Source organism: Puntigrus tetrazona, chromosome 25 (genome assembly GCF_018831695.1).
Source record: "Puntigrus tetrazona isolate hp1 chromosome 25, ASM1883169v1, whole genome shotgun sequence".
Lineage (NCBI taxonomy): Eukaryota > Metazoa > Chordata > Actinopteri > Cypriniformes > Cyprinidae > Puntigrus > Puntigrus tetrazona.
Genome location: NC_056723.1, coordinates 7156085 through 7183893, shown reverse-complemented (window position 1 = coordinate 7183893; position 27809 = coordinate 7156085). Strand labels below are relative to the sequence as shown.

The 27809-nt window shown below is 36.9% G+C and overlaps 1 protein-coding gene across 6 annotated transcripts in view; it reads right to left on the bottom strand.

The window, feature by feature from the left end:
- shank2b (SH3 and multiple ankyrin repeat domains 2b) overlaps positions 1-27809 on the bottom strand; it is an 83752-nt gene that overhangs the window by 28347 nt on the left and 27596 nt on the right. For 4 of the 6 annotated variants that reach the window (XM_043227634.1, XM_043227635.1, XM_043227636.1 and 1 more), the window contains exons 10-14: positions 25046-25112; positions 15719-16070; positions 8613-8770; positions 8037-8150; positions 1182-1263 (exon numbers count right to left, since the gene is read on the bottom strand). In XM_043227634.1, coding sequence (XP_043083569.1) covers positions 1182-1263; positions 8037-8150; positions 8613-8770; positions 15719-16070; positions 25046-25112 — 773 coding nt within the window. Of the gene's footprint in view, positions 1-1181; positions 1264-8036; positions 8151-8612; positions 8771-15718; positions 16071-18564; positions 18819-25045; positions 25113-27809 lie in introns of those variants that run through there. The other 2 variants (XM_043227638.1, XM_043227639.1) reach the window with 1 other exon arrangement.

Below are 27809 nucleotides of genomic sequence, written 5' to 3'. Positions count from 1 at the left end.
GCATTTAAGCACTTCCCTTAAAGGGACAGATGAACCCATAATACCGCTGTTTTTCTTCATAACACAAATTAAGATTTTTTTGATAAAATCTGAGAGCTTTCTGACCTTCCATAGACAGCAATGCAACTGACACATTCAAGGTCCATAAATGTACAGCAGCAAGGACCTTATTAAACTAGTCCATGTGACATCAGTGGTTCAATCGTAACTGTCTATGCAGGGTCAAAAGGCTCTTGCATTTCAACGTGTGTCCTAATCTGCGTTCAGAAGAAAATTAAAGGTATTATGGGTTTGTTACGACTCAAAGGTGAGTAATTACTGACAGACAATTTCTTTTTGTGTGAACTATCCCTTTAAATAACAGGGTTATTAAAGTTCAGTAGCTTAAATAAAAATACGATTCTCAGACTACACAGGAAACTAGTGATTTGTAGCTAAAATCACACTGCCTATTTATTTCAAACGTGCATATTGACAGCCACATATTGTGACATCATAATGTCAGCTAATTGTTTTTTTTTTTAAATGCCATCAAAGTGTCTGCATCACACAGTGACGACCCAAAGCTTGAGCGTTGCTTACATAACCGGCCATTTAAAGAGTTTTCACACACTTCAAACCTTTTTTCCCCTGTGAATAACAATGTGCTTGTGCGGCGCTTTGTGTTAAATCATAGCGGGGCGGCAAAGTTTTGGGAAATGATGGTTTGTGCTGTACATTGATACTCACAGGAATAGTTATTAATAAAAGGAATCTGATGCATCACCGGTCTGATTAGTAATTGATTAAATCAATCTTTTCAATGTAATTCTTTGCTTACACTTAATTAACCTAGAGAATTTGAAGTTAAATGCATATAAAATATATATTTTTAGAATATTTAAAAACAACCTAAAGTTACATTTTATAATAAATTATGTTAACACTTTACTGAAAGCCTTGCATGTAATGCATTATCAAGGGTTATTAAAGGGAGGGTATAATGCATTAAAAATATTCATAAAGTGCAATGTTGTTTGCAGAAAAAGATTCAGATAAATAAAAAAAAAACTTTGTAACCTGTAACCTTTTTTGAACTGTAAATATGTACGCAATAGAGAAACCATTTCAAACTACCATCATTAAACCCGGCACACTTAAAAATACATGGTCAGAAGGATTAGAAATATGTTTGATCATACCTTGATGCATCAAAACTGTCATAAGATCCCACAGTGTAGTGTCGAAAGAGCTTCCTTCTCTCCGATCGGTCTGCCCGGGCATCTGTGAAGAAATATTCACAGACATTTACTTCAGATCACAGCAATTATGTAATATTTCAGCCTTGCATAGGGCTCAAATTCTAGTGCTCAGAAAGTGTCATAAAAAGATTTTTTATTCATTTTTTCCACACATAAACAAAAGTTACTTCCTAAATTCTGATGTGACTGTGTTCAAGCACTAACCCGGCAAACTTTGAACGCTTGAGCCTCATTATCATCACTTTCACACCGAATTTAAAATGTGCAAAAAGAATAAAAATAGTCACCAGAATTTTTGAGAGGTACAGCAGATGTGATAAAGTGAGAATGTTGTAGAGGTTCGGTTACATAATTGCAGAAAAAAGCTGTCTAGTCACAAATTGGTCGTACTGTGTGCCATATGTCACACAGTCCCAGGTGCCATTTTTTAAACATATTTAATCATTTAGCCAACTGTGCTCTGAAAAAAATAAATAAATAACAAAAGGTGCTTACAGTTTCACCAGACAGTACCTTGACACTCAAATGATCACTGAAAATCAACATGGCATAAATTTATATATATATATATATTTATATTTATTATATATAAATATATATATATTATATATATATATATAATTATATATATATATATATATATATATATATATATATATATATATATATATATATATATATATATATGCATATATATTTATATATAATAAATATATTTTTATATATATATATATATATACATTATATATATATATATATATATATATATATATATATATATATATATAAAAAAAATAAATAAATGATCTAATAATAAAATCACATCTTTTGAACACACACGTGAGCTTAAAGTAAATCCACAATTTATAACAGTGCATTCCAAATCAGCACTACACCAACTATACCACCTTGCACATTTAATTGCAACCAATAAAAAGCTCTTTGGAAGACAGGGACCATTTGGCCCATAATGCAGCCAAACTAGACTAGTCCTCAGAGAGAGCTCAGGAAGGCCAAATATTGACTGAATTTTATGGAAGGAACCAGGATAAGAGCCAACAAAGCTAATGAAGAGACTTTTTTACGTCGCAGAGATTAATCGTCTACACGGCTCCTCTTTCGCTCTTCCGAACTTCTCCAAGGGGAGCGTTCATTCTAGGCCGCTCCTACGCCATGATGTTTGTACAACAACAAACCATCTGTCCACAGAGGACTTGAAAAAATGGATAAAACACTGGATTATTATCTAAATTCAATCCAATCACCTTAATGTTAAGCACATTCCCCAATGTGTACTTATATAAGGACTGCAAATTATATCTACAGAGGAAGGACACCCATTAACGGCGGCACAACTGGTGATAATAAAGATCCTGAGCAACACATATTTATCCATTAATGAGATTCTCGAGGAGTTTGTTCTGCAGGCTGCAGCTTCTGAAAACTGCACCATTTGTATTGTCCTCTGCGGTTCTGTTGATACACGATGATATCAGTAGTCAGGAGGCTGCGTGGGATTCAACACTTTCCCCTTCCAACCTACTCACTGGTTAGCTGTTAAAGTTACAGACGCTCAATTCTTTGTTGAGCTGAAACGTTTTGATGTTCAAACAAAAGGAGGTTTAGATTCAGCGCAATTCTACAGAGACATCCGTACTGTCCTGTGACTGCTAATGTAAGATGTCCTCCCCATCTGTCAGCTATTTCAAATATGTAAAAAGGCGGATTAATGAATATTTTGGTTGATTAAACTGTTTTAGCAAAACGAGAGGTTAAAATTCAAAAGCGACATTCAAATTTGAATCATGAGAATTTATGAAAAGTAAGCATTTGGCGCTCTACGCTTATTTTAGGATTTTTTATGGAAACGAATCAAATAATATTGAGGTCAGACTGGACCTGTTATGATGCATCTCATCAGATGAATAAATCAAAACTGAATCGTTTGAGTGTGCAAGTGAATCATCACACTCTGAGCCTTGACATTACCATTTATAGATGTGTTTTGTCAGGTTGTGCATTATCCAGTTTTGAGCAATACCTGATTTCGCATGCATAAATCTGAACAGAGGAATTTAATATCAAGAGATATGGATGTTATAATTAATTGGATGGATAAAATGGCCACCACATCTCTTTTTCGTTCTCTTTCTCACATCTTAATGGAACACCCTGTCAGGTTTCTGTAGCAGCTGTGTCGTCTTTCCAACAAAAAAGCATTCTGGCACGTACACACAGAGCCACACGTATTTGACACAAACGTCGTTCCTCTGTGGACAGTGTGAGGAAAAAAAGTCTATTTGACATGAGGGTGAGCAGCGATGACAGTTGCTACAACACCGGATTTCAAACCACTAGGGGTAACTAGTCACTTGACAAAATTCATAATGATAGTAAACGCACAGCAAGCACGACTTGAAGGATGCAAAACTTTCAAGGCAGAGTCAGAGCGCACCACTGGAAAAAAGTAATAACTATAATATTCTGCCAGGCAAAGAAGTTTTACAACTCTATGACTTGGTCACAGCTTCCTACTCGATGTAATAAAACAGGATTTGATTTGTAATCTTTGACAAAGCTAAAATATGACGGAGATCGAAAAATGGCCACAAGACGATTCGGATATTTTACTACAGTTTTTTGCAACAACAGTTCAAGGCCTCCGAAACGGACACAAAAAGTCATCAAGATGCACAGTTAAAGATGCAGCAGTGAGAAAGACTTAAAACATGAGAAATACTAGAATAAAAAACCCAGCTGAAATTTTATCGACAATAGACTCAAACTACTCTTTCCTATTTAACTGCCCACATCGCTAAAAAATTATGCAGAATAAAACATGCAAATATTGTTGGCACAAATCCGTAATTTAGCACAAATCTCCTCAGTTTGCAACATCTTCAAATCAACATACCTCCAAAATGAACCTTCTTCCTAGATCTGCTAGTCTCGTCCATTGGTCCCCTTTAGTTCACCCCCGAGTCAATCCGAGAAACACTCAATTCTCCTTGCCTGAGGGGCGATTGCCACTTTTCTCGATCCCTCAGGCCCTGACGCCTAACTTCCCATCTCCAAAAACTCTCGCGTCTCCTCGAGAGCCCAGGTGAGAGCTGACCATCACCACCACACACATGGAAAAGAGAACCGTGGCATTGGAAAAGATGGTATGTAAGCTCTGTTCTCAGTGCCGTGAGAGGGAGAGAGAGTGTGTGAGAGAGGGAAAAAAAAGATGCCACAAAAAGAGGAAAAAAATCTTACCAAGGCCCACTCCTTAGCAACAGGGTTTGTACAGTGTAGAGCATGTTTCCATGGAAATATATCAATCAGGAATGTGCATGAGTGTTGCTCGGAAAGGTTCAAGAGACTTCAGCAAAATACTTGTGCTGTTGCTAACCAGCCGATGCTGAATTTAACTGTAGCTGATTTTGAACACAGCACTAGATCGTCAACTTTTAAGACTATCCACCGGTGTATGTCATGTATCTTGGCTAGCTGTTGCATTCAGCTAAAAATAAGACAGATTTAGGCAACAATTTTCAAAAAATGTGATCAAAATAACCCTGAAAGCATCGCCATGGGAACCAAATGACTATTTCATAAATCAATGAAAGAAATCAGCTGTCCTTGCAACTCTTGAAAAGCGCTTTGCTCGTAGCATTGTACTAGCCATGAATTTCAAGGCTTCCAATGGTTCCCATCTCAACATAGCATTTCTCACCTTTTCACACTGCCGCCCTGCTTCTTTTGCAACACTAGCAAACATGGACGAGATTCAAAACGCCTCAGGTGACACTTATACCAAACATAGCATGCATTTTCACCTCAGATTACTGCTAAAAAGTGCACAAATTGATCAAATGTGTTATGAAAACTCAATTACTGGCCATAACATGAGGAATAAAATTCAATAAATAAGACAAAAGATCCAATTTTACCACCAAATACGTATTTGGTTATGATGGCATGACATGCATTCTTCGTCCTGATTTATTCATTTATTCAAATTAAGTGCAATTTATTTGAAATGTTATTAAATTATGAAAATGTTTATCATAGTACTACATTAATAAGACTTGTAAAATGTTATTTTTGTTTGGAAGTGTTATAAACATAAAAAAACAAACAATGAATACAAAAAATCTTCAAACTAGATATAGTAGACACTGTTATTTTCTCAAAAACTATGCAAGAAGATGCAACCTTTTATAATGCTAAAAATACTTTCTCATTTAACAAAGACAACTGTGCAATGATTAACCTGAAAAGTACAAACACTCAAAACTGTGCTTTCAAAACACTGCTATGTTTATTTGTGAATTCCTACCAACTTAGCATAGCAACACTGGCTCAACCAATAGAATGAGCTTTCGGCCAGGTTACTAGTTTATCCAACCAATAGCAGTCAGGAAACCTGTTTGAGAACAGTTTTTTTACAATTCAGCTATGAAATTACATACTTCACCTTTAATAACAACATTTAGGTTAGCCGTACAGATGCAGAAGCACTTACTGTGCTACTGCAGCAAAACCTCAAGGCAAATGTCATGTTCCATCACATGATGGGTGAACTTAGATCCTACAGTCTGAGAGCTGAGTCAGCCAGACTCTCTCCCCGAGTCACATGGGCCAAAGCCTCTTGGCCAATGACAGCTGTCGTTCACCACACCTCCATTCTGCTCGCCACATGCTGTCGTGAACAGCTCTCCATTTGTTTAGAGTAGTTGCCAATAGCTGCCTTACTGTACATGGTCATAAGCAACAATCTGGACCACAGCAGAGAATTGTGTTGGAGATTTTAGATTAAAGCATGATCGTAGATTGACAACAAGATTTGGATAATTACATTAAATCAAGAGTGTCGCAATGCAAAGCTTTTTACGATTACTGTTATAAAGGTTCAGATGCATTTCAATGAAGAAAACATCTAATCGCCTCTATGACACCACACACACATACAGGGCTGAAAAACGCACAGTAGCTGCACTGATGTGGAAGGCATTCATTTGGCCCAAAATAACAACTCTCAACAGAATGTTGCCCCTGGCCCCTTCTGCCAATTTGCACAGCGAACGTTGAGTGCACAAACCAAAGCTACACAATGATTGTACTTACAACAAAAAAAAAAAAATCCACATTTAACAGACATTTGGACTGGAGTAGAGCTATGATTGCTGTTAATGGCATTCCTGTGCTCTGTCCAATTGGGATATAATGCGCAAATCAAATTCTCAGGTGCTCATTCACGCCGATGGTTGACGGATGAATGCAAGCATTTGATCTGAGAGGTGGACGCGTGTGCTTTGTGGCCTAGTTGCAAATGAACACTAACTGAATTAACAGCCTGTTATCGCCGCAAGGCTCCTCACTTATTCTGCGGGTTATCAGAGCACTGGAGAAGAATAGAGTGAGAGAAGACATAATAGGAGGAGCGGGAAAAGTGTTCCTTCCCCTCACCTTATAATATGTCGAACAATTGTATAATTTGAAGCATACACTTAAATGGTGATAATTCACGCAAAATGTATATTCTGTCATCACTTTCTTATCCTTATTTTGTACTAGATTTGTATTTTTTTTTTTGTTCAGTGGAAAACAAAAGAAGATATTTAACAGAATGTTCATGCTGCTTCTTTTCATGCAACGAAAATAGATTTTGACCAGGGCTCTGAAAATCAGAAAGAGCATTATGTGAATTACCAAGAAGTAGTATAAATAAAACTTGCAAGTCTTCTGAAGCATTATGAGAGTCATTTAAATACATATGAATAAAAAAAAAATGATATAATTTTTCCTTCAATGCAGCTCTGAAATCTCATTCAACTGGTTTATTAATTTGTCTATTCAAATGTGCCATATGAAGACACTTCATGCATAGGTGGACAACGATATCAACAATAGATGTCATATTTCAAAACTACTGTACAGCTTCAAATTTGGAATATGGCATAGAAATTGTAAGGACTATTTTTGTTTCTTAAAATAGAGCAGCATGAAAATATGTTTTAGAACTAAATGTATTTAAAAATAATAAAAATAACAAAAGCAGATAACAACATGACTGTCACGGTGTGGTTTAGCGTGAAGGAGCACTCGACGAGAATAAATGAAATTAAACAGTTTTAATCTTCTTCAAACGGATAAAATAATAATAATATACAGGTAGGCAGGTCGACAGGCAGAACATAAACCACACGTATAAACCTCGACGATCGGACAAATTTGAACTCAAACACACAGGACTTAAATATACAACATAAATACTTAATAAATGAGACACAGGTGAAGACGCTAAGACAATTAACTAAAGTGGGTCACACAGAGCACATGGCACACGACAAAAACAACAACACAAAGGAGTCCGCGTGTGACAATGACTAAAACAAAAATTAAAACTAAAAATGTAAAAAGCTAGTTCAAAACAAAATATAGTGCATAAAATACAATAATACCGCATGTATACGCTGTGATAATCTTGTGAAGAGAAGAAATTTTGTTTTTTTGTGCACAAAAAATATTCTTGTAGCTTTATAAAGTTACGATTGAATTGTCACATGGACTATTTTAACAACGTCCTTAATACCTTTTTGGGCTTTGAACATGGTAGTTGTGTTGGCTGTGCTATGAAAGGTCAGAAAGCTCTCAGATTTATAAAAAAATAAATTAATAAATTGTGTGAAAGACATGAGGGTGATTCACTGATGACAGACGTGTCATTTGTGGTGTACTATCCCTTTAAGTTGGCATGACAGTGAATGAGAACATGTTCAAAGTATGTGTTTGTGTGTAGACACTCACAGGGCCTGTCCTCGTTGGGTTTGCTTGGGATCTCTTCCACGCATTCTGCTGGGAACCAGCCTACATTCCCTCGGGCACTGCCTTCCCAGAATCCGCCTTCTCCAATACTGAGAACTACGTATGAGAAAGTCAGCAAAAAAATAAAATAAAATAAAACACTCTTCTCATTATTTACATACTGCAAGTGCAGCTCCTTTAAGATCACTTCAGCTTTAACAAGCATTCTGACCACTTCGCTATAGATGTGTGTAAATTTACACATGACAGTATAATACTTCAGGCCTATGCTGATTTCATCCAATGAAGTCTTCATTCCACTGAAACCTCTTTAGATCATCTCTTTCTGTTTGTGAAGTGTTGCTAGCTCCGGCCAGGCATCGCCTGGTGCCGAAGGGCAGAATCTGTGAATTCTTGCTCTCCATATGGCAGGAGAAACTACACTGCCTGTTAGAAACCAGCTTATCCCTGCATTTGGTGCACACACTCTTAAAAATGTCTATGTTTACTATCAATAACATATGGTTTAATTAAGTAAAGTTAAACTGAAATTGCACATTTTTTTAGAGATACATGTACCTTTGACCCTGTCGTTCTTATACAAAGCGATTTCTCCTTCACCCTGCGGTTGGTAAGACTTGACCACCACATAATGTCTTCCTGGCACAGCACTGTACAGCTTGCGTTTGGACCCAGGAGTGTCCATGCCAGAGTAGGCATCCCTGTTGGCACGGGGACTAGTGGCGATACAAGAAAAAATGTTAATAAAATGTTAAAATGATAAACACAATTATATTATACTACAATATAACACACAGACAGACAGACAGAACTTGTATATATATATATATATATATATATATATATATATATACATATAAACAGAATATAAATTTATTCGAAAACCTTCAACGTTTCTCGCATTATATTAGAGGTTATTCACTATAGTTAAGAAAATGGTAATAAAATATGACAAGTTAATCTGTGTCAGAGCAAATTCGTCTTGATAATATGAGGTAACTTTGGTAGAAAGGTATGCAATGGATTACAAACAACCAAAAATTATTCAGCAGTTAAATTTAACAATCAAATAACACCAATTTAATTTAACCATTTACCAAACAACACTTAATTTTGTTTAATCTGTGGTGTAAAAAGAAAGAATAGAAAAACACAGGCAAAAAATGGTCTGGTCAAAGTAAAAAAATTTAATAACAAATTTCCTGGTAGTCCACTGTATGTTTATTTATTACAATTTATATATATATATATATATATATATATATATATATATATATATATATATATATATATATATATACATTTTAAAGGATATCATATTTCAGATTTTTAGCTCAAACATTTCAATATTACTGTTACTATATGGGTTTAAAAAGTGAATCACACACACACACACACACACACACACATATATATATATATATATATATATATATATATATATATATATATATATATATATATATATATATATAGATAGATAGATATACGAAGCAAACAATATTTATTAAGGTGAGGATTCAGACTATTCTCAGATGTTTTCCAACGCAAACAAGAAGAGAGTTCACAAAACGTTAAGCATATTTTTAAAGGGGCTTAGACAAAGACCTGCTAAAATAGAATCTAGCAATGTCTGTGGTAAGCACTGAGGCACGCTAGTCTAAGAGACCACATCTATTACAAGTATAAGGGCTCCCTCTGCTGGATAGATACCATAAACATACATTAAAGCCAAGATGTGCTTCTAGAGTTGTCTTACAAGCAGAATTTTGAGTCTAGCCCAGGGCCAGGCTGAATCATTAACTTATCCAGTGACGGCTCACAGGAAACATCACCTCTGAAAAGCAGCTGAGCCCTGTCCTGAAATGACTCAGAGTGTAACTTCAGCCACTCAGTGGGAGCAGACGGCTCACGTCCACAAAAAAAAAACTTGTTCTCCAGAAAAATGCTGACAATAAAGACTCAACAAAAGAACAGTCCCGACGATGTTGTTAATGAAGGTGTTAATGAGGGCGCGATGGACCTAAAAATAACATCGAAACTCTTGCTGCAAAAGAACATCCAGTTTTCAGATGACATGCATAATCTCAGAGGCACATATCCTTATTTTGCCTGCTTTCAGTTTAGTATATAAATGCAGGCCTTGCTTAACAGGAGGGCCAGGAAAACGGCCAAATGCAAAGCAATGTCAGACGGCTCTGATAAAAAATAAAAATAAAATAGATGAAAATAAAAAAAAATATATTTTTCAATTTTTTAATTATATTTCAGTTAGGTCAAACAAAGTGTACCATTATATATATATATGTGTTTGTGCATGAGTGCATGAGTGTATGCATAATATATTTTACGCTAATTCTGACATTATGAAGCATAGCTGTCTATGCTGCCAGTATAAAAATCGTATGGCATCATGTAAGCAACTTCCTGTCCACACATGACCTGCCCTATCTCACCACCTCTCAAGGTCCCGTGGCATCTGGCAACTTCAGCCTATAGGAGCAGGTGAAATTGGGACAAAGCACCTACATATGCCCTCTACGTGCCTCCAGCTTTTTTTAAGCCTCCACTGAGAACCTCTCAATGTCATCGCCCAAAGTCAACACACCCAGATTAGCCTTCTTACGTAATAAAGCTTGACAAAGATGTTACAGATGTGATGGAGCCTGAAAAATGTTTATGCGCTAAACAGTCCTAAACAGATACACCTGGTTTATTACTTTAAAATGAAAAATGTGTGGAAATTGTGATGATGAATGGAGAATACCAAAAAGTGGTAACACAACCTCCAACAGCTGTGGGAAAATAACCATATGAAATATGATGCAAACAGCACACTGTGCCACATTTTAAGAGCAAACTAAATAGGCTGCACAGCGTCGCAAAATGAAACTACAAACTGCAGCAAATCTGTTCAACCAATCAGATTTAAGTGCTAAAAAATCACAAAAACGCTATTTTGAGTATCAAAAATACCATAATATCACTTATTCGCTACCTACTGAATAAGCACAAAACAAAAGCAATATCCTAATTTGCTTATATCGCTTGCCGACATCTAATAATCGACTTTCAAATGGCCTCACGTACAGAATCTACACCAGCTGGAAGAAAAACAAGCATATTTCAGCAAACCATAAATGAGTGGCTTACTCATTTAGAGCACCGCCTATGGCAGCCAACCGGTCTGCCAATGTAACTAGCTGTCAAAACCGAGCAGCGAAGCTTTCTTATCCAGCTTCATCCAAAGACAATTACATAAGCTGCGCTTCGCATCTTATTTTTGGTGAAAAAAGCAAAAAAGAGTTAATGTGGGCTGAGGTATTTATGCAAAACAGGGAGGAAGGAAACAAGGCCAGTAAGTGTTAGAAATCGGTTCAAGCGCTGCACGTATAGTCACATCCACAGGTCTATTTTTAATCAAGCTCGAAGGAAATAAGGTCTCAACATCTTGAGGATTTTGATGCAGCAATCAAAATATGACCACAGTGGCAGATTAGCTGCTACGGCAAACACTTGGCTAGCACGTAGCTCCCCATTCGTACAGTGAAATTATGTTTATATCGACAGCTATGGAGTTAAACTTAGCTCAATCTAAATCGGGCTTCATTTAACGCTGTAGGAGTTCATTAAACAGTGGTAATTTTACAGGGGTCTGGCTGCGAGTATTGTTTATTTGATTAGCATGTTGCAAGCTATACTGTAGGGTTCAAGCTATAGGATGCATATCTAACAAAACTGCGTGTCAAAAAAAAAAGTATTAAGCATTAAGCCTTTATGGACAGAGTTGTTCATTTTTAACGACAAAGAATTAGTTCAAGAATACCTGTGACATCCATATTAGTAACAAAGCCAGGAAATTTGGCTTTATGGCAATATGATGTCAGTGTGGTACAAATGTACAAAATGTTCTTCAAAATATCTTTTGACAAAAAAGTTTAAGAATCACACAAAGCCTAGCCATTCCAGCCCGGCTTATCTTAACAAAATAACATTTACATGAAGTGATGTAGCAGATGCTTTATTACAAATGATGACAATGGAAGCAATCAAAAGAGTAATGATACGCAAGCGCTATAACAAGTTTCAGTTGGCTTAACACTTTTTTAAAATTGTATAATAAATATAAAGAAAACAAATAAAATAGAAAAATAACAGAGAATGCTAAAGTTAGAGGCCTTTTTTGCTTTTGATAATTGTATAATATATATAAAAATAGAAATAGAAGGCAAAAAAATAGAGAAGCTAGTGTTAGTTTTTTTAAAAGAAAAAAACTAAATGAATAGAGTGTAAGTCTAAAATAGAATTAGAATAGAGACACACACACACAAATGTTTATATTATCATTATTAATAACATTATTATTATATGACACATTAAAAATGTATTTTACTATTTTATATACATAAATTTTCCTGGCTTCATAAGACAAATCCTGCATGTTTTTCTTAGTTTAACATTAAAAGAACAAAAAAAAAAAGTCCTGTTACTGTTTTTAGACTAAATTTATTGCAGTACTACATTTGTTTTAGAAGTAACTTGAAATTTTTGGAAAAACAGAAATGTAAATGCCACAGCACTTGTTTACAAGGGTAGCTCTTCAAAACAGCTCTGAACAAGCGGCATGGTGTTTCTACAACATGACCTTTACTGGCACGAGACGAAGCGTCTCGTATTTCCCTTGTTTGTGTTTTCCCTTGGTTGACAAATGGCAATATGACGCTACAACTGACTACATCTGCTTCGCTTCCATTCTGAGCCTCTGAAGAGCAGCCACATTATCTAATACACCACGGAGTAGAAGCCACATAGAAGACACATAGACACCGACCGAAAGTGACACACTCACACATGTACACACACCATACGGACACAGCCATAGCAACTGCTGCTGTAACTAAGGAATAGCGTTCCATTTGAGCCGCACATGCAGGCACGGAAGCCAATGATATTTCCACGGGTTCAACCCTGGCACTAGCTGGAATCGAAGAACCCGCTTTGAGAGCCAAAGAGACCAGATGTGTAGTCTTTGTTTTCGGGTGTTGTCCATTATTTAGGCTGGCCCCGCATCGGCAGCCATCGTAAAACACGTCTAGCACAACAAACCAATCTATATAGGCTGCAGCGTGAGAAACGAGAGGAGAACAGGGTCAAATACCAGAGGAGTTAATTCTTCCTTTTTAAAATGACATCTAATTAGAGGAGTTTTTTGCAGTGGAAGTGAGTAATTGGCCTGGCCCACTTACTGTACCGAGCCTGCTCTCGCGCTAGAACCCCTGTTGAGTGACAAGATTCGCACACCCACCGACACACATGCATGCTCGCAGACGCACACAAGCGCACACACTCATGCACACGTGCACGCTGAACTTTCACTACATGACGAGCACCCACGCATGCATTCACTCACAGGGAAATATATATATATATATATATATATATTTATATATGCATGGCCACACACACACGCTCTCTATCTTTCTGAGCAGATTCTTGCCTCTCGCTGTGGCCTAATTGTTTGCCAAGTCTCCATATTGCACCTTTGTATTTTGCGCTTCTGCGCCCAAAGTCACAAAGCTAAAAAAACAACAGCCCGGGCGTCCGTCCAAACCCATGCTGGATCAGGTGCGCGTCGCATCGCAAAGGCAACCAAGCTCTGGCTGCTCAGGTTTTTTCACTGACAGATGTCCACATATTTGCCGCCGTTTCTTTTCAAGGATGTAAGTGAATTGCACCGTTTCATAGATATCATTTAATGCTGAGTTCACGCTCTTCATATGCTGTAATAGAAATTTTGGTCATCCTCATGTAGTTTCAAATCAGTCTGACTGATTTCTTTTGTGAGCGACATTTTGAAGAATGTCTTAGCTAGTCTTTTATTATAATAACACCGAATAGAGGCTTTCAATCATCAAAAAGGAAGCGTTCTGAGGCAATAAAATAGCTTTGTGTAAAAGTTAAATATTTGGAACGACATGAGGGTAAAAAAACAGAACAGACTTTTCTTTTTTGGATAATCTATCCCTTTGCTTTCATAAAAACTTACTGGTGCATGCTAATTATTTCAATATGTATTATTTCTAAAAATTGTCCTTATATAAAAGTCATACTTGCATAAAAGAAGCTATAGGAGGATTCAAAATATTCTTTTATCTCTACTATGCACTTTAAAAATTAATAGTTTATTCATTATTCAGTAAGTCACCAAGGGAAAGACTGGAAAAAAAAAGAAAACACATAACGTTTATCTATTAAGTAATCACCCAATGGAATATTTCTTCTTGTTTTCCCCAGCAAATGTATAATTATGATATGTGTTTTACCTCCCACTAAACATGCTTAGTATCTAACGACTGTATTAAATTGTGTTTTTTAAGTTATATTATGATTTTACTACTCAGCTTTCCATCTCTGGCACACACATAAATACACAAAATACACATCTAAAGGCCCATTTACACCAAGAACGAGAGCTACAAAAATACTGTAACTACATATCAGTGTCAAAAACAGCATGATTTTTTTCTTATTAACATGCACTGCAATTACATCATCTCCCTCTTCAAATGCTCAGCTCAAGCTCTTTTTTTAAATTCCACTGATACTGTTTCTCTGTTTCATTTTCATAGTTATGGTGTAAATGATTTTTAACAATTTCATTGAAAAGGTTATAGTGTAAATGGCCATAAAGGATTAGTTTCCTGGTGCTTTACTCAACGCCATGTCATCCGAGACGCTCATCTCTTTCTTTCTTCAGTCACAAAGAAATTAAATTTTTTAAGGGAAATATTGCAGGATTTTTACTCCATTTAGTAGGCTCAGTACTAATTTAGCGTTTCAGGGCAGCTTTAAAAGGCTCTACAAAATCCCAGCTCAGGAATAAGTGTTTAATGAAACAAACATCATTTTCAAAAAAAAAAAAACATATTTAAAGATTGTATGCCACAAAAATGTAACCATTTCACATACACAACAGCTTTCTTCTTTGATGAGGGAGGCATCACGGTATCTCTTTCCAGGCATAACACTGAAGAACGTTAATTCAACCAATCCAACGATGACTTCAAAATTCCTGAAGTGTTTCCAGATAAGCGTGCTATATGCATCAGATATTTAGCCAGTGGTTTGTGGGTGTGATGTCTGAGGCTACATGTGACACAAAGCTAATGCAAGATGAGCATTTGTGGTCAAAAATTGTATAATTTTATAATCGCTTTACTAGATACGACTGGGGATTGTGTAGAGCTCTGCAGTTCGGACCTTCAACCCATTGGCCTTTTCCTCAAAAAGCATTATTTCTTTTTGGCCGAAGAAAGAAAGACACAAACATCTTGGACGACTTGGGGGTGAGTAAATTATTAATCCTTTGATTGTGGATCTAATGCGCCAAAAACATTTTTGAAAAGCCAGGCATCTCTGCGGTCCAGTCTGTATCCCACAAACCAATTCCCAACACTTGACCTATTTGCATCCACACATGGCCTTATAAAAATAACACAGATTTGCCATAAGTACTATAGGGCCTCTGGTGGCAATAGATAAAAACAACTTTGTCCTCACAGAAAGGGACACATTCCAGCCTGGACTTTAGGACCCCACGCAAAATAGACATTGACACAGAGATATGTTAAGTCCCATTGCTCCGTTCTGGGACGGCCACTGACCTGCTGTGGCGCTGAGGGGTCTGTCTCCGGCTGTCTCCCTCCCCCAGTCGGCCCAGGGAAGGGGAACGGCTTCGGGCGGCACGTCCCCCTCGGGCCATGGTCTTCACCGTGCCATTGGGGCTGTTCTGCATCTGCTGGGGGTGGCGGGGCGAGAGGCTGCGCAGGGGGGAGGCGGCAGGAGAGGGCGAGCGAGAACGATCCAGCGGTAGCTTGTTGACGTTCAGGTTGTTGTCGCTGTTGGAGCGGAGCAGCACACGTGGGGCGGCAAGAGTGCTCCTACCCTGGTGCTGCGGCGGTGTTTGCTGCAGCGGCCTGCTCCGACCCGTGCCTGTCGGTGCCTCCCGAAAAGGCACTGGGAGAGATACGGAAACAAAGAGAGTGATTACATAAAAAGAACAGGAAAGACTGTTTATACAACGTGTGAAATGGACTTTCATCTACGCCGTCTGCGTCAAAGTAGTTCAGCTTTTTTAGGTGTCCTTCATTCCTTTGAAAGTTGCAATAATTAGAGCACTGTAACGAGTGTTCAAGCGCAAGCTGCTAGACTGTGCTTCAGCTTCCTACTACATACAAAGAACTTTGTCACATTAAAAGACCGAACGCTGTCTGCTCATCAAGTTCACAATCGCCCAGTTTGATGCTCATTTATTGAATTAATGAATAAATTAGCTGTTGCAGAATTTATGTCATGAGCTGTCAGAACTCAAGATCAAATCAACATTGCACATCTAAACCCATGGTCGAATTCTAGTTAAAGAAAAAATCCTGGTTAAATAAGCTAAATAATTAGTTAACGTTTTACAATTATGTTCAATATTTCAAAATGAGTTAATAGAATAGATCCAATTGACTAATGATTATATTACATTATTTGCTGCATTAAGAAAGTGCATGACTTTTAAAAAGCATATTGATAAATTAACATTTACTTAGATTAATAAATGATGTAAAAATCTGCATCTTATGTGTTAACATTAATTTAAACTCATCCCTCAGTTAACAAAAACTCACCAAAATTTTTTTTTTCCCCAAACTGAAAGCATTTAGGAACAGTAATACTGGTGGATTACGTTAATTATTCATTAATGTTTGATTCAAAAATGGTCATTAGTTGATATTTAAAAATAGTAAATCATGTTTTTTGAGTTAGAATTACTTTTCTAGGTCAACGGACGTCATCATCAACTAATGCAATTCCTATGAGTGAAGCTCCATGTAAACAATCAGTTTTTGTCATCCTTAAGGGTATCGCACAAAAAGTTAAGGCTTACTGGACTTAAATGTGTTGTGAAATATGTCAGTTTGCCATTTTTTCAATGATAAATGCACTACTGGTCAAAAGTTTGGAGTTGGTAAGAAGTTTTTTGTGCTCACAAAATTTGCATTGATTTAATAAATTGTTGATTTAATATCCAATATCAAACATTAATATACAAGGTTTTCCTTTTTAATGTAATTTTGTGAACCTGTCTGAAACAAGCAGTTTGGTGTTACTAGTAGTACAAAAAAGAGGTTTAACTTTTACTTTAATGCCCAATAGACTTTGCAAAAGTTTTTTTTCAAAGTGAAAGATGAGTCAAATGCATTTCTTGCGGAAATCAACAAAGTTACATCTAAATACTTCTTTAATACTGCAAACAAAGTGTTTCTTAAACAGCAAGACTATGTTGATCACTCTGGTCTCCAGAGACATACACCCACAGCAGCCAACTTCTGTGGTTCCTAGGTAATATGCACACATTTCAGGGCCAGATGAAGCCTGTATTTCCACAACACCCCCTTTATTGGGCCTAGGAAAGTCCCTGGAGTTTACTGTTTGCACTGTATATGCATGATGAATGCCTATTATTATTTATCCGCTGTCATATTAAAGGTGGTCCAAGAAGGAAGATGTTTATCCAAAGGAGCTTGTTTCTCAGAAACACCAGGCCGCTGAAAGACAGTTCACGCATGAACTAGATATCACTTGCTGGGTGAGACAAATGCTATAAATATATTCTGAAAAAAAAAAACAGGAGTAGCATAGAGGAGAATTCATCAGTCTCCCTTGTTCATTAATGTGCTGACGTAATGGCAACCTGGAGCAGTTAGATCACCTTCCCTGTCACTGAAGTTTTTCATTGGATGACGGTTATTATGACAAACAGTCTCAGAAGTACCTATGCGCCTGTTCATTATTTAAAAGACTACTACAGAGTGATCATTACAGCAATAATGTGCAAACCCAACCCCCACAAGTCATGAAGAAATCCACCCAGCCCCCAAAGATGTGGTAGGTGATGCCACATGAACCTGACAATTAAAAGAAGCAGACGCTCATAATGTCACAACCGGGGAAAAAAACTACAGCCCCATAAAAAACAACAAACAGGGTTTTTCTGGCACCGATTGAAGACGATGACATCACAAGCACATTGGCTGCCGAACACGTTGGTTTTGGAACGCCGACGAAACAGTCATTTCCTTCAAACAAGTCAAATCAAAGTGGCAACATTCCAACAGCAACATTCTAAACATAAAATGCACCAATTCCAATAAACTAAACTGTTGGTAAGGTAACATGCCTGTGTTGAGGAACTCGTAGAAAATCCAAGAAGGTTTAAAAATGTACTGCACAAAGTTGACTGAATTCCTTGCGGTCAGAAATGACTGTCAAAGTGATGTTCTCTCTACCTCACACTAATTCGCTCTTGACATTTAACTTTTGTTATAATCTGTCATAATACACGACAGAACTCAAAGACACCATGCAGATCTAAGTTCTGAACATCCCATGGAACAGAAGTCACCAAAGGTCAGGAGACCCCTGCTCTAGACCCTCAAAAACCCAAAAGATCACCTCTTACCTTCTTTCTTGAAGGCATTCAGTAAAGACTTCATATCTCCTCTGAGTTTATTGCTGAACAACTAGTCCGTTTGGACTCGAGGAACTTGGAAACAGAAGGTCAGGTTCTCCCGGACTGGGGTTCCTCGGTCAGTGAAGCACAACAGAGAGGGTAACGGAGAAGGCAGGCACTGTGGTGACAGTGCCCGCTCCACATGATGCCGCCTGTGACTGCGAGAGGAAACGGCAGAGTGCACAAGCCTCGCACGTTTCTTCGCTCGCTCGCTCTCTCGCTGACACACATACGTACACACTAACTCTCTCGCTCGGTCTCAGTTTCTTTCCGTTTCGCCCCGCCCCCTTTTCTCTCTCTATCTCTCTTCCTCTACATCACTCTCTCCCCGCCACCAAATCATTCACTGTACTATCAGTTCAAGCCTCCCCCTGCTTGGATTCCTCTGGGTAGACAAGACAGAAGACTGATTGGAGTGTGTTGTTGAATCAGCTGGATGACAAGAGCCTGCTGGGATAATTTGATTCAAAACACCACCATTATGACACAAAGTACTGAGATAAACACAGTTGCCCCAAAATTCTTCAAGTTCGGCCCATCAGTGGCTCGCGATGTCATCAGAAGTGTTTTTAAAAATCGCTGATGACCGCCCACCGAACATGCAATCAAGACACCCGAATTAACTCGCGACAATGAGAAGGTGCTATTGATTAGGGATTTTAACCCTTGTTGGCTCACCAAAACAGCTGTATGGGAATCAAGCCCCCGAGTGTTGCTAAGCAACCCAGGGATGGATGTCTAAATTAGTCAGTGCAAGTTGCCGGGTTGTGAATTCTCCCGTTACCCATGTATGTGGGCTGTCCTTTCACACTAGCAATTCACAATTGCCTCTCGAGCTCTCTTTCCCTCTCTCTCTTTATCCCCTCCTCCCATTTTCTGGCATGAGATGAAAAAAAAGATCTTTGAGGAAACAAGGAGGAAGGAATTCTTGCATATTAAAATCTGTGTCAGGGTACGATGCCGTCAGCATATATATGGATTCGGAGTTGATAAATATACAGAGGGATCCCAAAGTCTGAGTCCATTAGTTCAGATCCTAGCATTTTGCTTTAGATTCAAATGAAACATTTCTTTAGCACAATAATGAGCACGAAGTTCAATTTAAAAGTAAACATGAAGTTCAGAATTTGGTTTGGACTACTGCTTTAATGACAGCAAAAACTATCGAAAGAAAAGTTACTACAAATAAATAAATACGTTTAAATTAATTAATTCTAAACTTTCACAAATTGTTTAGATTTGTTTACCTATAAACGATTTCCCAACTGTGTTGTTATAATTAACTAAATCTAAAACTGTTTCGTTAATTGAAATAATGCAATATAAATATGAGAACTTAAATGAAATAACTGAAATAAGTACCGATTACATATTATATATATATAATGCTTGACAATAAAATTGCATACAAAATAAAATACATACTAAATACATACTAAAATGGCACTGTTTAATGTTTGTTACTAATTTATACTAATTAACTTGTTTATTTAATCAATTGTTCATTACCATATAACACATTTTTTAAAAACACTAATATATGACAAAAAAATACCATTATGGTCTAATGACTTTTGGACCTTACTGTACGTCTCCCAATATACACTGCTGATTACATAACCTGTATATAGCAGGGACGGACAGAGTGGAACAGTAAATCCAACATAATTTGTGCATCATTAGAAATATCAGTTCCATCTCTGTGGTCTAATGAGCCAGCAAAATGACAAACCTGACAGCTTCTCACATCTAACTCAACTCACACACAAGTAATAACACCGTAAGCGGCAAAATCGTTTGAAACTGGTTCCCAGTGGGAGCTGTGAATGTGTTTTCAGGGAGCGGTTATGATATGGCCGTGTTTCAAAATAAAACGAGCTCCAATTTCAAATAACCCAACGCAAACCCTGTGAGTTAACTCTCTGCGGACGGCCTCCTCCTTCCTTTTGCTTTCTTCTCGTTCTTCTTCTCTTCTCTCATGCCATTAACAACCCAGCCTTACAGAAAAGTGCAGATCGCCCTCGCTTGGGTTGCTTTGATTAATCTTTCCTGATAAAGAAAACATCCTTTCATATGTGTCAGCGATTTCTAAATCCTGCGTCCATCCAGAGCGGAGCTAAAGATGAATAGACATTTTCACCCAATTAAGAACTCTTTATACGTAACAAACAATTCCGCCGGGTCCCCGAAGAGCCGGCCGCCGCAGCTGGTATCCACGGTCTCATTAAATCAATAGTCATTAAATTGCACTTGAAACCGTATCTAGAACCAAAGAGCTCAACCTATTCGATCGAAGCTGGTGTAGGTTTAAACTTGGGTGGTGAGCTGAAATCCATCACTCTGTCATGCTTTGAATTTAGCCTTGTTTATAAACCATGATTAAAACTCAAGACGGTGTATTATATTTCCCAGCGGCTCCATATATTTAATATAGACTGGCGGAATGCAATATGATCCTGCGTGTGTGTGTGCATTTGCATGCGTGCACGCATACATGCATATCTTCCCATAATTCACACAATATTTGAGTGCTCTTTGAAATCGGCGCCATTTCATATGCTTTAACAAGTAAGTCGATAATAAGCCAGGCTCTGAGACCTCCTTGGCTTCTCAACCGCGACAAGTGCGCACAAGGCAAACTCACATCCCTTAAGCCAATTATTGTGTGGATCCGGGAACCATGGCAACCTCTTGGTGGCATTAAATGGGACGTCCATTTACATACATAACTACAGTGCTTGTTTTAAACATATAGGCACGGAGGCCGCAGCGCATAAACAAACAAGACCCGATGGGTTTCGATGGAGTTTAAAAACGCAAACGGAATTTGTGAAGATCAAAGCTCTGACACCGTGCCCTCCGCTGTGGTCTAACATGCGACGCGTAATTACCGGATCCCCTGCTACTACGCGCATGGAAATAACAAGCCGTTGCTGTTTCCTCTCTGAGTGACGCTTTCGACGCAACGGCAAACTGTGCAACTATTGAAGATTGTTCAATCAAAACCTTATGAAAACAATATCGGCGCACAGCTGGCCAACCGGTTCGTTTCGTCAAAGGTTCCTTTGCCTGAGATTGAACCATCCGGGAAGCCTGCTGATTCCCATATTCGGCTGATGGAATCTCTGTGTTTATGTCAGAGCTGTTACCCAGAGGTATAAGGAAAACCTGACAGCTGTAGCAAAGAAGATGCGTAATGCTAGGTCTTACATCTACACTTCAGGTCAGCTCTATTCTCCAGCTGCACTCTTAAAAATAAAGAAACGCCACTGAAAATGCATTTGAGGACGTTTTTAGTTTTGAGTACATTTTAATAATCTGAGGAAGCATGGTTCCTGTAGGTTTTATTAAAGTAAATGTAAGAGTTTTTATGACTAAGCAAAGAAAAGAAAGAAAGAAATTGAATGGAACGCAGTAGGTCCATATAAGATCTCTTAAAAGAAAAACAACTTCCAACAGAGCCCCATTACTTTTTAATTCAATTTAAAAAAATAATATGAAAAAAACTTTTATTGTACCTTCTGATCACGCTGCGAAAAAGTCATATTTGGCTTCAGCATTTACTTATTTGTGCAAATGTTTAAAACTATCAACCGATTGCTTAAGAAGCAAAAAGTCTTAATTAATAAAACAATAGTTTGTGGTTAAAACAAGAACAAAAATCTGCCAGTAGGCCTGGAAAAATCAAGTTAATTCAAACAGAAAACTAGTTAATATCCCACTGATTTTGTTTTAAGCATACAGTAAAAATATCTTTTTTTCATAATAAATATAGTTATTAGTTACACTATTAACACATTTCATATTTGTATTTTTAAAAAAATATATATGTAAATTTATAATACTGCTTTACCCTTGAATCAAATTACAAAAAAAAACGAGTTAACACTAAAGCAATGGTGTTCTAATGCAGCGTCTATGGGAGCGACGGTAAATATAAGACCTGCAGAAACCCTGAAAACTTTTTCCACTCTAAAAACCTTTTGTGCAATAGAAAGATTCCATGGATGTTAAAAGTTCTCCACAGAACCACTGATGCCAATAAAGAATCTTTATTTTAAAGCGCATAATCCTGGAAACGTTATCGCACATTACAATTATACATTATTATAGAGGGAAAATTAACTGACAAAGCAATCAAAGTCACTCAATGTCATCCAATAAGCAGGTTAACAATTCTGTGGCACGTCAGTAAGACGAAGATTAGCCTTGCAGTTCAGAAAAACCAGGACAAATGTGACAAAAAACTTGAACGTGACAATTCTGATCAGAAAAAAAAAAACCCGGGACTTGATAATGGCCTAAATTCTGTACAGGAAATAGTAGGAATTCTGCTGGTGTGCAAGTGTGTGTATGTGTGTGTGTATGGATGAGTCTCCTCTTCCTGTAAGGTCTGTAGCTTATGTAGGTCAGCTCCACTGAGTAACGCTCTCTCTAGATGCACGCTTGGGTTCGACGCATGAAATCATGTATAGGGTGCAACGACAATCAGCAACACCCTTCAGGGCCAAACAAATATCACTAATATCACCATTTATAAAGCATAACACGCATGAATCAAGTTATAACAAGAACGTGGCGAAAACGCACATGCAAAATGGCTGTTATGAATAATTAATATGTAAATGAGTTATTTATGTCGCGTTATCTCCACTGTACATTACATACGGACGCATCCATTGCGTGTGAAGTCCTGCAAAGTCTTATTTACCCAGAACAGACTTCATTTCGTTCAAATCCTCTCGTTTAATGATGTCTAATGATTAATTAAATCTGTTGTGCCTTTCCTAGCTTTAATGAGGCAGATGATTATGCGGTCCGTTAATTGAAACGAGCGCATTCAATCACTGGATTCCTCAGAGTGTGGCTGAGAGTGTCAGAAAAATATACGGATGCATTTTACTTTTGGTAAATTAATACTGACATCTGCTACACGTGTTAGAGCTGTGGGAGTAGAGAGTGCCGAGCAAGGTAAAAAATAAATAAATAAATAATTTGTCATCTGTTTATGGCCAAAATATTTTGCAGAATATGCATAAGATACGATAAGACCTCACAGGAAGATATATAAGAATACATACATATATATAAATGCAAACAAACAATTTATATACATATTAAACAATTAATTATTGTATATTATAATTCCAATTATTATTGTATAAAATAAATATTAAACATACCCAAATAAAATAAAATGCATATATATATATATATATATATATATATATATATATATATATATATATATATATATATATATATATATATATATTATATTTATATATATATGTATATATATATTATATAACTGTTTGGCAGAGTTCCTATAGACTAAACTAATTTAAATCTCTTAAAAAATTACCCACAAAACAGTAAACATACCTTGTATATTCACTTAAGGTTCAAATGCACAATTATAAGTTAAAGTGAGCCACTTCAGGAGCCCTAGAGGCACAAATTGCTGAGGACCAGCATTATAACACTGCGTAATTATGGGAACCGCTGGAGATGACGTGTGTTATGTCACTAGCAACAATAGAGGAAGCCTATTTTAGCTTATGTTAGCCTTTAGCACATAGTACAACTTCTGCACCTGCAGCATCAGCTCCCCTGCCTGATAATTGGATCATATCACACACCTTAATAAATATGATACCCTCTCAGGAATTTTGCAGAGGAAAAGCATTTTAAATGATTTGGTCACGCTTATTTTCAGTATAAACAAGACCTCAGAGGTGTTCGTAACAGTGTGGCCTAACCAGGCGAGTTTCTAGCGAAATCTAATTCTAATTCATTCATCCGAATGGAAAGTTGCGTGACTCAACACAATCACAGCCAATCAGAACAAGGCAATATTGATTCTCCTCCAAAATAATTCCCAGACGATTAATTCAGCATGAACCATACAATGACTTGATTAAAATTTTGTTCTGTAGATAATTACAGTTGTCTAGAGTCTATTTTTGCCCCATTGATAGTTTAGCATTCAAAACACCCAATAGTGATATCATTGTAATGTGTGCATACTAAATTCCAAATGGCATCCTTTTTAATAACCATTTGTGTACAGAATAGTGATTGGATTTGGTGTTCCTCCATAAATTTAACCATTTATATCCTGCAAATTTACATCGCACTGCAACCTTGTGTTAATTCTTATGTGCAGCAGGTAAAAAAAAATTTGGTCCAATAAAACATCACTGTGGGCGGGGCAACACAGTAATTAAACATGCTGTTGCTAATTACAAATGTGACTGTCTATGACAGAAAGTCAGAATCTCAGATTATAGGAACAAAATGTTTTATTTATTGTTCGTCCCTTTTTACTTGTATGTACATTTAACTTTGGAAATATGGAATTCATAAAATATTATGTTATAAGGTTGTTTTCAAAAACATCAAAGAAGGTGGGTTTATGATAACTTACCAATATCAGCGTCTTTGTGATTCTTTATGAATTCCGCAAGCTCAAAATTTCCAGCAATTATTGCCACCTTAAAAAAAAACATATATAGCATATTAGATTCATTCAGTGATTTTCTTGTTTATTCAACATTTTTATTGTTATTTTTTAGTTGCAGCCACAAAATTAAATTAAATTAAATTAAATTAAATTAAATTAAATTAAATTAAATTAAATTAAATACTGACTTGAACAAACAAGTGTCAGCAAACCAGTCAAACAACTAAAAACCATAATTTGCATAGATGCTAATTTTATTGATCTATCAGTTTAAGCATGCATTGACATCCAAAATTTGTCAGTAAGACTTTTAAAAATGTTTCTGAAATAATTGTCTTATGCTCACCCAGGTGCATTTATTTAAAAATTAATAAACTAATTAATTTATTAATACTTAAATATTGTGAAATTTTTCTATTTTAGAATATTGTAATTTATTCCTGTGATGAAATGTTGAATTTTCAGCAGCCATTTCGACACAGTCTTTAGTATCACATGATCCTTTAGATGTCATAATATACTGACGTGCTCAAGAAACATATTACTATCAATTTTAAAAACATTTGTGCTGCTTTTGTGTTTAGAAAGCTGAAAATAAAGCATTTATTTAAAATATAAATTTTCTGTAACATTTTAAAAGCCTTTACTGTTACTGACCAATTTAATGTGTACTAATAACTAATAAAAAATTTGAATTCCTTAAACTATATATAACTCACTGCCTTAAATCACCTTTTACATTTAAGACTATAAAAGGTCCCGCAGGTACATACATGTTTTGAACAACAGGAGGGTGAATAAATGACAGAATTTTCACTTTTTAAGGGGAGCACCCCCTGCAAAGCTTCATCTATCCTCAAAAGGGCCTTCACGGCAAAAAAACAAAAACTTCCAATAGCACGACTACCCATTCAGCGGAGTATCATTTCTATTTAATGGCTTTAATTTTACCACCCTTTAAAAAGTTAGCTACGCAGTCTATTATAAGATCTATAATTTACGCATCAGTCTGGTCACCGTCTGGTCGTGAGAACAAAACTGGGTTTTAAATGGTGCACAAAGGCACAGTAACCCATTACGCTTGTGGGTTTTGGAGTAGTGTATTCCTAAGAGTGATAAAACACAGACTTCATTCACATTACACTAAATTAGTTGCTAAGATTTACATAATGAGCTTGAGAAGAACTGCATTCCTTTTCTAATGAAATACGGTGCCTGGCTGCAAGCTTAGAGTCGGATGAATTAAAATGGCAAAAAACACCACAAAGGTAAGTCAATCGACGCAATAAAAGCCTAATTCTGAAACAAGTAGGTCACGAAATGTGTTGTTTTGGGTGCTCTGATGTACAAAAGCAAGAACCAGAACCTTTCGGTTTGCCGTTAACCCTGTATCGCCGCAAAAGGTTAACGGTAATGCAGTTCGCTCAGCACATTTTCGATTTTGCCGGGAAAAAGTCCTGTTTAACCAGGCGGATCGGAGCGTTCCTGCCGAGAGCCTGAAGTTTCATGAGCTGCTTAAATGAGTTGTAATCGAGCGATCGCCGAGGCGTGAAATATGATTTTAGCAGCATGAGATGAATAATACAGCGCATTAAACAACGCATCAGGAGAGCGCTGATATGTACATTACATAAACACTTCACTCCTACGTCAGGTTTGGAGTGAGCAGGGTCAGTTCAAAGCTTTAGAGGTTGTAAACCGAGCAACTCGCGCAAAGAGGCCAGCCATGAACACTAAATGTAGCGGCAAGTGTTGCTAATGTTTGACTTGATGCGTTTGACTGTAGAGCCGACTGCAAAACTAATGATCTCAGCGCTATTTGAATGTTTTTGGAGGTTTGCCATTGGATTACTGTTGCGATATGTGCCATCTTGCTAATAAAAGCCACAGTTTTCCTGGAGGCACGAACAACAACATATTTTATTACTGTAAAGGCATACATCCAAACCAAGTATTTTTCCGCTCTGCTGCATCGAATGCAGGAAAAGAGGTTTAAACTTTAAACATAAACTAAAAACATGCCAGGCTTTTGCTGAATGAAGAGGTCTGTGCGCTGTGAAATCAAACTATGAATAAAAACGCAATGTGGCGAAGAGCAAAAAAAGGATGTGGATATTTCTGTCGAGGAGGATGTATTTCAAAGGGTTAAGCTTTCATTATGTGGGTGGTTTAGTACAGTACTGATGTTGGCGTGTTTGCTATTAAAGGGTTTACTGTACGTGTTATTTTGCTATCAGCATTTGCTTTGAAGCTTTAATAATTCACTTCATTATGATAGTGATATGAGGGGTGGGGATTATGGGTTTGGATTAAGCGATTTTAATAGCAACTGAACTCAAAATAATCAAAAAACGCAATTAGAAGTGGGTACTTAAAAGATTGGATCTTAAAATATTCCTATTGTGATACAGTATATCGCAATGCAAAATCAATCATATAAATGAAATATTATAAGCTGCCGTATCATAATTGTTCCTCTGTCCTGTAAACTTGCATGTGTGTCATTTGTTAAATATTTTTATTTGAGCTGGAAGTACTTCATTTGTTGTTTGTGTAAATAGAGGTCCTTGCACACTGAGTCTAATAATATAGTTCAATATAATTCGGTATCCTGTCCTATCAAAATGCTTGTTGTGGATGCAAAAAAACGCAGAAAATTAAACCTATGACAGACAAAATTTTTGGAGGTAGTGTGCAAACGTGATTGACACAACGTGAGGTCTTATGT